At 45.4% G+C, this 13,668-nt stretch overlaps 1 protein-coding gene across 1 annotated transcript in view; it reads left to right on the forward strand.

Annotated features, from left to right (window-relative positions):
• LOC144822970 (uncharacterized) overlaps nt 1-13,668 on the forward strand; it is a 334,437-nt gene that overhangs the window by 246,358 nt on the left and 74,411 nt on the right. The window contains exons 7-8 of the mRNA XM_078681057.1: nt 797-1,120; nt 3,106-3,420. Coding sequence (XP_078537183.1) covers nt 797-1,120; nt 3,106-3,420 — 639 coding nt within the window. The remainder of the gene's footprint in view (nt 1-796; nt 1,121-3,105; nt 3,421-13,668) is intronic.

Consider the following 13,668-nt stretch of genomic DNA (forward strand, 5'->3'; position numbering starts at 1 on the left):
GGACTATGTTCATGGACTTTGGTATGGGTTAACTTTAAGTATATTTAGGATAAGATTTAACTTCAAGGTACATTGAGGGTGAGGTATAGTGCTTGAGTGAGTTGTGGTAAGGGTGTGTAAAACCATTTTCATTGCAAAATTTCTTGTAGGACTTTCGTTGAAGCAGACAAACTAATGTTCTATTCTATGCATTACATGTTCTATTTAATGTATTCTCTGTAATGATTTTCCAACATAATTTTTATTTAATCGCTCCGCTCCCTTTTAGATATATTTGCGCTGTGAAAATACCTGATGCATACATATATACAGACTATGCAGATTGTTACACTGGTCATATATTACGTTTTTTACTTAGTTCACGTATTACCTTCACCTTTAATAGGATGAAGGATTACTGTTTTCTATCTCAGTGATATGTTGATCATATTGTATTTCATTAGATTGTGTGGATCAATGTTCACCAACAAATACAAGTTACACTTTTGCAGTTTTCTCGTTGAATGATCATTAATTGCTTAGAGACATATACTACATTGCATACCATGCACAGATCAGCCATTTTGAATATATCCATATTGTGTTTTCTTTTTTTTTCTGTCACGTGTTTGTTAGCATGGATGATTGATATCCTCTATTTGACCATATTGCTTGTATTATTACCAGATAGCAAGTTTTACATAGAGTATCACATATCATCTGTATTTTGATGGCCAGAATGAACGCATATTCATTTAAATGTTTTACGCAAATGCTTGCCAAAAAGATATGTCAAATGTCTTTTTTCTGACCTCAGCATATCCTGTAATGGAAGCCATATCATGCGAACCGGATAAGCCAGAACTTGAAAAGCCGCTAGGACTGAAAGCCAGGATTCATTCCTTTTATCCAAGTTTTATCAACATTACCTGGTGGAAAAATGATGAGCATCTACCCACGTCTGGAATGCGCAACTTTACTGAAGAACAAATTGATCAGAATGGTTACAGTCCATTTGTCATATGGAGCCACTATGACATGTGCCTTACCTTGGAGGATAGAGGGAAGAAACTAATTTGCCGCGTTGAACATGAGAGTCTGTCAAAGCCAATGGAATCAGAATATATTCTTCATGAAATAGGTAATGTGACATGCTGCATTTTCTCACATGCAGAAATATTGCATCTCCAGAAAATACATTCTGTGAAAATGAATCCCCATATACAGCTACAAGATATATTACCACTTCTTTCATATTTATCTCCCTCTTTGAGATTTGTATTTTTCCACAGAACCATGCTATGTCCTGCTGAGAATTGATTTTTCAATAAAAAGGATAGCATTCAGTTTGTGTTCTGTTAGGATGGTCCCTCATTCATAGAAGTTTGATCTATATTGTTAATAAGCAGTAGGGCTTTGTAAAGTGTTCAATTCAATTACACAGCCTCCTCCTGTTTAGGGGAGCACCATGGGAGACCCCCAGGCTGAAATACCGGGGGCCCTGCTAGGGGCCCCCAAATTCAATTTCCGACAGCCAATCTATGTTGCAAAAACTGGCATGGATTGGCTGTCAGAAACCGACATCGTAATCCTGACGTCGGAGCCAAGCCTGGCTCCGCCGTCATTGAAGGGATTACTATTACGCCCCTCTTCTGATTTCCGATGGGCTGACAGAGCCCGTCGGAAGAGGTGGAATCTCCCTGCTGGTTTCCTTCTGACCGCCATATTCAAAATACGGCGGTCGGAAGGAAACCTCAGGCACTCTGCCCAACATCCAAATCGGGCCAGAAGTGTATTCTGTCTCCCTTTCTCATTTCTTTCTCTTCCTCATTTTTCTTCCCCATAATTGTTCCTCCCCTTCTACATTTCGTGCTTCACCATATGCTCCTTACTACATTTCTCAGGCTTTTATCTTTATCTTCTTTTGTTTTTCATTTGTTTAAACGTAACGTGGCGCTATTAGGTTTATAACCTGAAGCGGGCCAAATTCCTTCCCTGTTAAATATTTAACTCTGTTCCTCATCGGGCCATAGTTAAAAAAAATTGCAAACTTGATTTTCCTCTTTCTATAGCTTTCTTCTTTTTCGTTTGTATAAATGGTTTTATATTCTTATTCCTCTTGCCGTTTCTTTCCAGTCAGATGATTGACCCAGTTCTTTCTCCCCTTATATATATTTGGGAACAGCAGTTTTTGAGAGGATGTGCTCAACTCATTAGTCCATTTATCCTTGCTTGTCGGCATAAAAACTGCTTTTGTTTTCGGTTTGCCCTCCTGCCTCATTCTCTCACTTCAGAGATTGTCTTTGCTTAATGGACCCTTCTGCCTGTGAAGCCTACACAATATTCCTACTGATACTGTTTTATGGATTATTACACTTTTCATTCCGCACAAAAAGCCGAACAGTATTTATATCTGATTGACTCCTGCAGGAACCCCTTTAATCTCACAAAGTCAGGGAAGCCCACTGTCCATACTTCAGTCCAGACCCTCCTTCCTTCCTCCTCTGAGGTCTTTCTTCTAGTTTTGACTAGCATGCAGTGCTTATCTGCTACATTCAGTCTTTCTGTTGTGCTGTTTTTTAACCAAGGGTAAACTACAAACAAGGTTATTTTTGTTAATGTATCACTTGGGCACTCATCCTTAATGTAAGGCTCGCACACCTTTATAGCTAAAATCGAAGTATATATCCCTCTTAACCTTCTTTGCTGTCACCCAATTTTCTATGTAGATTCATTGATATTAGCTATATCAATAGATAGTAATCGATTGCTGTGGCTAGTGTCCTGTAGGTCTGGACTATATTGTAGTATCTCCTCTCGCCCTTTCATAAACACATGCACATTCCATCTCTCTCTCTTGCGCTCTCTCTTTCTCTCACTCTGTGCTCCCTCAAAATTATTTGGCTTAGAAGATAAAAACTTTGAATATCTTTTGACATTCTATTGTTTGAGACAAATTTTCTTAATTAAATCTTTTTCACTGAGTTATCTCCCACCTCTCTATTGCACTGCTTTGGTAAAAAATAATATGCACTAAATGTGAACATACTCGTATTAATTTGCAGCTTTTAAGACGTCAAGGGCACAGGTCTTCTTAATTGTATTGTTTTTTTCAATTTAAAACAGCCATGGCTCCGAAAGTTGGCTCAATTCAGTGCTACCCTACAGCGCCTGAACCAGGAAAGGAGGTGATACTATCATGTGAGATAAACAGATTTTTCCCAAAGGGGATTCAAGTGGAATGGTACAGAGGCAACATCCGGATTGAAAAGGCTCATGTGGAAAACAAGATGAGATCGGTTGATGATGTTTACGAGATGACTTCCATCGTCAAATTACAGCCCACTATTGCTGATCACCGAATGGAATTTAGACTGGAGGTTTGCCATTCGACTATTTCCAAAGAACCTATTGCAGAGAGATTCATACTTCTGTTTCAAGGTATGAAATAATTTACAAAGGAACATTAACCCTTTGAATAGTGCACTGCATGTAGTGCTGGTTATGTTATCAGGGCTCCAGAGCCTTTTTCCTTGTATGTGTTAGGCTACAGTATGTAGGGAGAGCCAATTGTGGAGCCCCATTCTGGAGGTACAACATCCTCGTGTGAAGTACCGATCGGTAGTTGCTTACGTTCAGACGTTGAGTCCTTATGCAAGCAACAGGTTGAGTTGTTGACTCATCTAAGTTAAAAGTGATCTTTCCTACTGGGATTCACATTCCTAGCCATCGTGTGCCATTAGCTACTTTAGGAATGTGTCTGAGTAATGTTATACCTAGGGTAGACGGGATGGTTAAGCTCAGATTCCATCTTTGTCTTCAAATGCACCTACTCTATCATCTTTGTATTTATTTGTTTATGTACCCCTCTCTTCTACTTCATTTCTTTAGGTTTTTGCATCCCTATCTTAAAGCGGCGGTCAATTTACATCCATGTAAGGGTCATCAACAGCAACATCTATTTCCTCATACAACCCTTGGATGCTGGGTAATTGAGATTGTTCCTAGTAGAGTGTTAATCTATATATTTGTAGGGAATCCAACTTAATGACCGCACAAAGAATGCAATAGGTGATATCACAAATTCTATCATCAGTGGCATTACTGGTGACATCACTTATCACCACTGACCTTCACAATTAAACCAATAAACAACTCCACACTGAGAGATGGGTTTGACATGTGGCTGCACCCAGCGGACTTGGCACACTAGGCCTACCTTCAGCCAGGCCCTGCAATTAACATCACTTCCCTTAAGACATGCTAAGCATACTGTCAGCGGTGAATGTGCAGGCTTGCCACATTTGCAGTCCTAAACTTCTTCTGCAGCTCCTAGAGACCTTTGGTGCTTAGTTGGTTTTGGCAGCTCAGTTGTAAGGTTGTAATGGCTTTCTGGACAACCCGCTGCTCCTTCAGGATTGCTTCAATCAGTGTGCCATCACTGTGTACTAACTGGTCCGGTCCCTGCCCTCTCATCTGCCCCCTCATACCTTGGTTTTAAGAGCAACAATTCAAATGTTTTCATTCCCACTCTTAGAGGAGGTCAGCAACGTGCAAAGTTTTGTCCCTGGTACAATGCTTATGTACTGGAACAGAGAGAGCCTCCTTCATGAAGTGTAAATAATACTGTTTAAGGGAGCTATACTTTACTGGTGGAAAGTTAAGCCCAACAAAGTTGTAATTTTCTTTAAAAAATGGAATCCTAACTCAACCACAAAAGAGACATTTTCGATTACTACTTTCAAGGGTTTTCACATTGGAGGGGAAGGTAAGACCACTAAATAACCACATGAGGTCCTTCGGACCCAGCAGACCTACACTCACATCTGGGACTAGCCACAGTCCTAGCCCAGAGTCAATAGACATAGCTGTGACTCTGAGGGTAGTGGCAATAGGTACATGGTGTACCTGGAGGCTAGTTCCTATTGCAGAGCCTCGTAGGCACAGCCACAGTCTGTACCCAGCATTTTCTGTTGACAGGTAGAGACTAGGCTTAATGGCATTGCTGAATGCCATGTCATGGCCAGTGGGTTCTGGAGTAATGCATGCAAGATGTGACCAAAAGACACATGTGCTGCCGGACACCAATTGATCATTAGCCAAACGATTTGCTAAGTTTCTCAAAGGTCTCAAGACTGGGTGTGGTGCCAACAACGAAGCTTTGTGCCCTGTAAAACTGGGTATAGCCAAAGATTATTCATGGGACTGAGCACAGGGTGTTGCCAAAGGCCATGCTCTGCATTTTGAACTATTGACTATGCCTATGGAAAGAGATATGGAATAGAATTGGGGGTCTGACTAAATGTCCAGGAGTGAAGTGTGGGATGCCATCTTTAACATCACCCATGCAGGTACCATCTGCCTTTCGTTTCAACTAAAGGTCTTTGCAGCAGCTGACAAGGCATGCTATAGCACTTTTCTAGCCAACTTAGAGGAGGAAGGCTGAGTGCATGGGATGTTGATTTGTTCATCGTGTTCCTTCCTGATTTGACGAAGTTAGTAATATTCTGGCATTATGCTTCCATTACCTCTACAAAGTTGTATTACATACACAAAGGACTCCTCTTAGCCACTGATGGCAAACATCTGTTTGACTCTTCTCCCAGGTCAAGTTTATCACTGACATACCGCTGTGCTGTCTTTTGGGAATTACATGAAACTTCCATTATGGTTGATGGGTGCCTTGGTCAGTACTATTACCTTATGCTTTCTGATAATGCAGCCTTGGGTGAATGGAAACATCATAAGATTAACTAAAAAGAGGGCCTAGTGCAGTGGTGGCTGAAGGAAGAGTTCGATTTTTTCGTCTTAACCCATTTCCTGTTTTTGACCTCTGATGAGCAGAGGTTGCTGAGTGGTGAGAACTCTTGAGGCAATGGTGCCCATGGCTCAGAGGAGCACAGAGCTGGAGAAGGAGATAGAGGTCCATTGTTAAGAGGATGGATAGGGGCCAGGTTTCCCAAGATAAAGCCATGCTGATATTTCCAGTGGGTACAAGGGGTGTGGTATGTGGGTTCCTCTGGGGAGCTGTGCCATGAATTCCCTGCTGGCATATGTTGCTACTTACTTGAATGAATGCCCACCTGTGCTGATCTGTCAAAGTTTGTCACGCTTCCAGCCATGAATACTGAAAAGGCCTGGGCATGGGGCCAAGAACTGAGTCAGGCAATAAAGAGACTGACATTGTTGCAGCTTTTACCCTGTAACTCCTATCCCCCCCCTTACTACAAGCACCACTGAACATCACCTCTGTATCAAGACAGTTCTGTGCACTATTCTGCAGTACACCTGAGTCTGATTATCTGCTACACTGTTGTCATGCATTCTGAGAAACTGAGATGCTTCAGTTCAACCATTCGATTTCAAGAGAAATTAATTTTTGATTGTGATTTGAGAAGATAAGATCACTGGAGGTGACAGACAGAACACCAGTGTCCAACAAAGCGGTACCTCCCTCTCACTGGAATCAGAGTTTAGAGGAATAGAACCTGATGTCACTAGCGTTTGTTGGTTTCCCGACACTTGGTATAGTCAAGTTTATTTAAATTGCTCAGGACCCTTGCAATGAAGTTCAACAGACAATAAAAAACATAAATAACCATCAGTTTAAAGAATATAACAGCATACAACATATTCTTGCAGTGACGGTGAGCAAGTTTAAAAGGCTTCAATAAATCTACATCATTAGCTAAATGCTTACAGATCAAACGTTCTGAACTAGATTTTAGCATGTTGACCACCCTTTACCACAATAAAAGATTGAGCGGCGAAAGGCTCCATAGCACCCTTGATGGGTGAAGAGCTGGGGTGCACATAGATTTGAAAAGATTAGGCATCTTACAACAACAAAAATTTCTGGCTGTGAGCGGGGTTAAAAGAGTATAAAAACCCTTGTCGTGAAATAAAAGCAAGCAGCATCTCTATAATGTGTAGGAGTGTTAAAAAGTTCTAATAGAACCCACAGCGTTGGCTAAGGAGCAGCAGTTCAGAGGAGTACGAGCTGTGCAGATTCAGACCCGTTCGGCCGGCCTTTCCCAGAGTGTGCGAAACAATGGTGTTATTTAGCCGTTAGCCGCTGGTGAGGCGCAATAGATTAATGTGACCACTTAAGAGTTAGTTGGTGAAGTACGGCAGGGTGATTCTGGAGTATGGCTGTGTGGATTTCGATGTGTACCTCACAGCAGGCACGTGCACAATCAGGCTGCGACTGCCCGAAGGCGATTATAGTCTAACTAGGAGCCCTCCCGGAGAGTTAATAGTGAGCTGGGAGGTAGGTGCCAGACTCTCCTGTGTTGCCATTTTCTTCTCTACCTTCATTAGGAATTTTACCAGCTGGCAGTTCAGCTGCGAGTCCCCTGGAGCGAAGCAGGCCAGCACCAACTGCCTCCGCGTGCATGTTCACCTCCGCACCCCATCTTGCTTCACTCCTCCTTTCACCATTTCTCAATAACCTCCTTCCAGTCCCAGCCTCTTTCTCACTTCTTTTACCCAAACATCCTCCAATGAAGCCTCTTTGTCCTGTCCCAGGCATCCCACACACCATCTTCCTTCGCATATGCTCCTTACCCCCCAGTCCCCCGGGGTGGATACGCAGGCATCTGACTCTCCACCCCCTTAACTACTTCCACCCAGGAAAACTCTGGAGGGCGTTTTACTGCCCCACCCCAAACATACCGCAAAACAGTGACCCTGCACTCACTCATCACCAAACTTCTCTTTCAAATCTCCTAGTAGGTCCCTCACTTCCAACTCATAGTGAGCATTGCTCTAGATCAGAGAGGTGTACCCCACTGTAACAAAACAATCCCATTCTCCTCTGCAACACCCCTAGAGCCTGCCACCTTTATATCCCTGGCTAGACCAAAAACTCTCAATCCTCATGCCCTCGATGGGAGCATGTGCCATCGCCCCCGTCCATCTCAGCAAAGGCCCAAATTCAGACCAACTCAAGCAAGTCCCCGCCAGCTTCCAATTAAGAACAGCACATCACTCATCCATGAGTTGCAATAGCGTTTGCCTTGAGAGCTGGACTAAATCATTCATCCTCCAGGGGTATAACTAGCATGTACGGACATCCACTTTCATGCACTATGGTCAACCAAACCGGCAAAAACAAACTCCATTTGCACCCACTCATTCCCCACCAGAGCACATCATGTCCAGTGCTTGGCAATCCAAAGTTTCGTCCAGCGATATGCCATTCCAATCTTAGTAGCTTAGAGAAAGACAGCTGTCCCCACCATCTAAGTCACCATCCCATGGTTCCCGAGACCGCTCACACCCTATAAAGGAAGCAAATAATTAGACTGAGCCATGAACCCCATTTCTTCTTGAGCGGCATGTTGCCTCGGTGCTTAGCACCCATGTTGAGGCCACGGGCGGCTTGGCGTCCTGCCAGGCGGGTTTTCGCCCCAAACACTCGACTGAGTCTGTGGTGGTGTCGGTCCTGAACACCCTCAGGGAGGGTCGGGACCAAAATAAACATCAAGCCCTGGTGCTCCTCGATCTCTCCGCCGCTTTCGATACGGTGGATCATTCCATCTTGCTTTCACGTATCGGAGCGGCGGGAATCGGGGGGTCAGCACTAGTGTGGCTCTCGTCCTTCCTGCGGGACCGTACACAGGCCGTCCGGCTGGGAGAGTTCAGGGCAGACCCTTTGAAGATCACTTGTGGTGTTCCCCAAGGTTCCTCTCTTTCCCCATTATTGTTTAATCTTTACATCTACCCTTTAATTTTTGCTTTACAACAGCTGGAGGTCGCGGTGTATAATTATGCGGATGACCTCCAGCTGGTCTTTGATCTGTCTTCCTCCCCTCATGCTATTTCCAATTTTCAGTCTATTATGATTTTTATCAGGGACTGGATGAGCCACAACCATCTGAAGCTCAATCCGGATAAAACCGAGTTGGTGCTTACTGGTGGCTCCTCCAGCCCCTGGAATTCTTCCTTTTGGCCCCTCACTCTTGGTACCCCCCCTATTCCTTCTTCTACGGTAAAAACATTGGGTATAAAAATTAATCACCAGCTCACCCTTCACTCACAGGTTGCTGCTGTTGTTTCCTCTTGCTTTCTTATGCTCCGAACTATCCGTATGGTTTCTCGTTTCTTTTCCCCGTTGGCACTCAAACTCATTATGTCTGCCCTGGTTATCTCCCGCCTAGACTATGCCAATGCCCTTTACAACGGCATTCCGGCATACAGCCTCCACAGACTCCAGCTGGTGCAGAACCAAGCTGCCCGGCTGGTATATGGCCTTCCCCGGTTCCATCATTCTACACCTCTCTTGAAGGAACTACACTGGCTGCCTGTCCGGCAACGCTCACTTTTTAAGATGGGGTGCATGGTTTTTCAGGCGAGAAAGGGAAAGGCCCCGGCCTTCATTTCATCCCTTCTAATCAACTATGTTCCCGCCAGACAACTTCGTTCGTCAGATCAGTCCTTACTTCAAGTCCCTCGCTTCACCAGAAAAAAATGGGGAGGTTCGAATTTCTCCTTCCTGGCACCGGTATTTTGGAACTCTTTCCCGGACCACCTCCGAAGCTCTAAACAATATTCAGCCTTCCGCAAGGGCCTGAAAACCTTTTTGTTTGCTCAGGCCTTCCCACTCTAAATGTTCCATTTTTAGGTTATTGCAAGCCGTCAAAAGCGCCAAGAAACCGCAATGGTGTACGTTGCGCTATATAAGCTTTTTAAATTCAAATTCAATTCTTCTCCTCCCAGCGGAGACCTGACCCCCTCTGTCCTCATGTCTCCCGTGCAACACTTCAACTTCCATGGGCCTATCCCATGGATCCATGACCAACTCCCTCCCAAGCACATAGCCTCATTTGCTGGCATGATCCTGAAGGAGACAGTCCCCAATTACTGCAACTCCATGCGCAGTACTGGCAGAACAGGGATGAAACGTCCCATCTGTAATAGGAAGGCACTTGCCGTATGGATCAAGGTTATAGATTTCTTAGAGGCCATCCACTGTATCCACAACTCCGAATCAAATCACCATCCCGCCCCCTAATTTGTATGTGGTCGCACATAACCTGGCTTCACATTCCCCACCACACCTGAGACAAGCGTAGCTCCTGATCGAGGAGCCAGGTCTTGAGAAGTCTTCTGAAGGCCAGCAGGTCCTGGGTTTGTCGTAGGCCAGTAGGGAGGGTGTTCCAAGTCTTGGCTGCGAGGTAGGAGAAGGATCTGCCGCCGGTGGTGGTTTTCCAGATGTGTGGAACTGTGGCGAGGGCGAGGGTGGCAGAGCAGAGGCTGCGGGTGGGGGTGTAGAAGCAGAGTCGGTCGTTGAGGTATGCTGGTCCGGCATTGTGTAGGGCTTTGTGTGCATGGATGAGGAGGTTGAAGGTGATCCTCTTGTTGATGGGGAGCCAGTGCAGGCCTTTGCTGCGTCGGGGGACATCGAGGATCAGTCGTGCCGAGGTGTTCTGGATGCGTTGCCGCCGTCTCAGGAGCTTGGTTGTTGTTCCTGCGTAGAGGGCGTTCCCGTAGTCCAGTCTGCTGGTGACAAGAGCCTGGGTGACGGTTCTTCTCGTGTCGGAGAAGATCCATTTGAAGATCCTGCGGAGCATTCGGAGGGTGTTGAAGCAGGAAGCGGGACGGCGTTGACCTGCTTGGTCATGGTGAGGGCGGAGTCGAGGATGACCCCTAAGTTGCGTGCGTGGTTGGTGGGTTCTGGGGCTGTTCCTAGCGATGTTGGCCACCAGGAGTCGTCCCAGTCTGAGGGGGTTGAGCCAAGGATGAGGACCTCCGTCTTGTCTGAATTCAGCTTCAGCCTGCTGTCCTTCATCCATTTGGCGACAGCCTTCATTCCTCTGTGGAGGTTGGCTTTGGCGGTGTGGGGGTGTTCGGTGAGGGAGATGATCAGCTGAGTGTCGTCGGCGTAGGAGATGATGTTGAGGCTATGTTGTCGTGCGACGTGGGTGAAAGGTGCCATGTAGATATTGAACAGTTATTGACCTGCCCTCCGTTGCGCGGAGGGCGGGTCAGGGAGAGCCAGGCACTTCCTGTGGGGCTGATTGCTAGAGCGGGTAGCGCTCTAGTTGCCTGCATTTCTCGGGGCTATTTAGGCGGAGCCACTACATCGGCGAGCTGCGGTAGGGTGACGGTGGCAGTGTCATCCGATCCGCTTGCTTGCTAAAAGGTAACAGAATTGTGCCTTGCGATGTGCTGTAGCACTGAGAGAAATGCTAATCATCTTACACTGTTTGCTGTTGATTTGATAACGCTGCAGTTTATTTTTAAAACGAAAGACTATCCTAACATACAATTATTTTAAAATTGCATTTTGTGTCTGTAGAAATTTTAAAAACGTGTAAACATTAATTGTGTTAGTGATACCTGTACCACCTCGCTTCAGCCCTGAGTTTAAGAGGGGGAGGACGACATTTGTGGTCAGTAAGGAAGCCCGGGCTCGATTTATACTCCTGCCCGCCCCGGTCTGACGCGGTAGCCAGTACCGTTGCGCGGAGGGCGGGTCAGGGGGAGCCAGGCACTTCCTGTGGGGCTGATTGCTAGAGCGCGTAGCGCTCTAGTTGCCTGCATTTCTCGGGGCTATTTAGCCCTCGCCCCTTACCGAGCGCGCAGCTGTCGCGCGCGAGGGAGCCGAAGCTAAAGCCGAAGAGTAGCCAAAGAGTTGCCCGTCTGCGCCCGTCCGCGAGTGGACGGGGCCTGGGGCATTCCACTCTGCCCCCTACATCATGGACAGGTCTACGACTGCCCCCAATATAAGGTATTCAGCGCATGCCCTCTTTGCTTTACAACCCCAGGACACACACAGATGTACTAACAGACTGTCAGTCTGCCCTGAAGGGCCTTTTCCATGCTTAAAATGTGGTTTTCAAGCTACTCACTGTAACATTATAGTCGGGAGCCCTAACAATGATAAAGACACCCCAAAAGGCTGGAAAAGCTTTTTACTTAATGTAAGGTCCCTCCCAAAGCATCATATGCAACTTTGGGACTCTATACATAGTATTATGCCTGAAATCTGTTTCATAACTGAAACATGGCTCAAACCCCACACTATTCCAACTATCACCTTGGGAATACCTATGGGGTATAAAATTCTCCGCCAAGATCGACTGGAGAAAATAGGAGGCGGGATCGCCATTGTTTATAAAGATAGCCTGAATATTAGGGTTTTAGAACAGGTAATGTTACCCACTATGGAAATAATTATTTTTCATCTAAAAGTTAGCCCTAAGGTACACTGGAAAGGAGCACTAGTGTATCGACCGCCAGGACCGAATGCTGGGTTTTCCCTAGCTTTGACTGAACTTCTAGCTCCCCACATGAAAACGAATGAAAATTTTATCCTACTTGGAGATTTTAACTTTCATACTGATGTTGCTGATCACCCTGATACTATTGCACTTTTAACAGATCTTGCCCTGCTGGGCCTTCATCTTCGTAATAACGGCCCCACTCATACTGGTGGCCATACTCTGGACTTAATTTTTACCACCCTTCCCAATGTTTACTGTCATCCCCCTAAATACATCTACTGGTCAGACCACAAAATGTTCGAATTTTCTTTCCTCCATTTACCCGAATCCACCAATCCCCTTATCATGCAAGCCATTAAACGTAGACCATGGCACAAAGTTACTCCTGATTGGTTCACTCAAGTCTGGAAACAGCCAGTCCTTACAAGCTCGGATGACATTGAGAAAGCTCTTTTAAAATTTGACCTCTCACTGATGGAAGCCATTAACACTCTGGCTCCTCAGAAAGTAGTCAAGCAACCTACCATAGCTAAAAGGGAAGCATGGTATACTGAGGCCCTCAAAATAGAAAAACAAGGGTGCAGGAAATTGGAGAAACTATGGAGACGGTCACATAAGGAGGAAGACAAAGATCGTTACTTAACAGCTATGACCACCTACTATAAAAATATCAAAAGAGCAAGGAAAGTCAGTCTTTCCTCCCAAATAACAGAGGCAGGTAATTCCACCCGTGAGCTATTTAAAATCATACTGACTTTTACCAACCCTGTAATATGTGAGAGCCCGGATGTTTTTACTCAAGACCTCTGTAATAACATCTCCCAGTTCTTCGAAGAAAAAATTGAGGGGATATATAGGAAAATTACGAAAGTCACAGGTCCTTTCGAGATTATGGCCCCTGAGACACTCCCCATAAAGACCCCTGATAAAATGCTCCATGTAATTCCAGAAGTTACCTTAAAAGACCTGACCACTCTTATTGGTAATATGAAGACTGGTTCCCCTACTGATCTGATCCCTGCAAAAATGATTTCCCCTTTAGTGGAATCATTAGGCCCCACCATTCAGAAGCTTATAAATCTTTCCTTTGCCGAGGGACAACTTCCACAACCATGGAAAGAAGCGGTAGTGAACCCCATACGGAAAAACACCACCCTTCCCTGGTCAGAACTCTCCAACCTCCGCCCTATCTCCCTTCTCCCTTTCATTAGCAAACTGGCTGAGAAACACGTTAATACCATCCTTTCCAAATTTATCGAGGCAACAGGGGGCCTGGACCAATCACAATCTGGGTTCAGGCCCAACCACAGCACTGAATCGTCCCTCCTCTCTGTGACTGATAAGATCAAAATGTCACAGGATAGAGGAGGCTCATTGATATTAGTGTTGTTGGACCTGTCTGCGGCCTTTGATACCGTGTCCCACAACATCCTTCTCAGCCGCTTGCAGGGAGTAGGGA

Source organism: Lissotriton helveticus, chromosome 3_1 (assembly GCF_964261635.1).
Source record: "Lissotriton helveticus chromosome 3_1, aLisHel1.1, whole genome shotgun sequence".
NCBI lineage: Eukaryota > Metazoa > Chordata > Amphibia > Caudata > Salamandridae > Lissotriton > Lissotriton helveticus.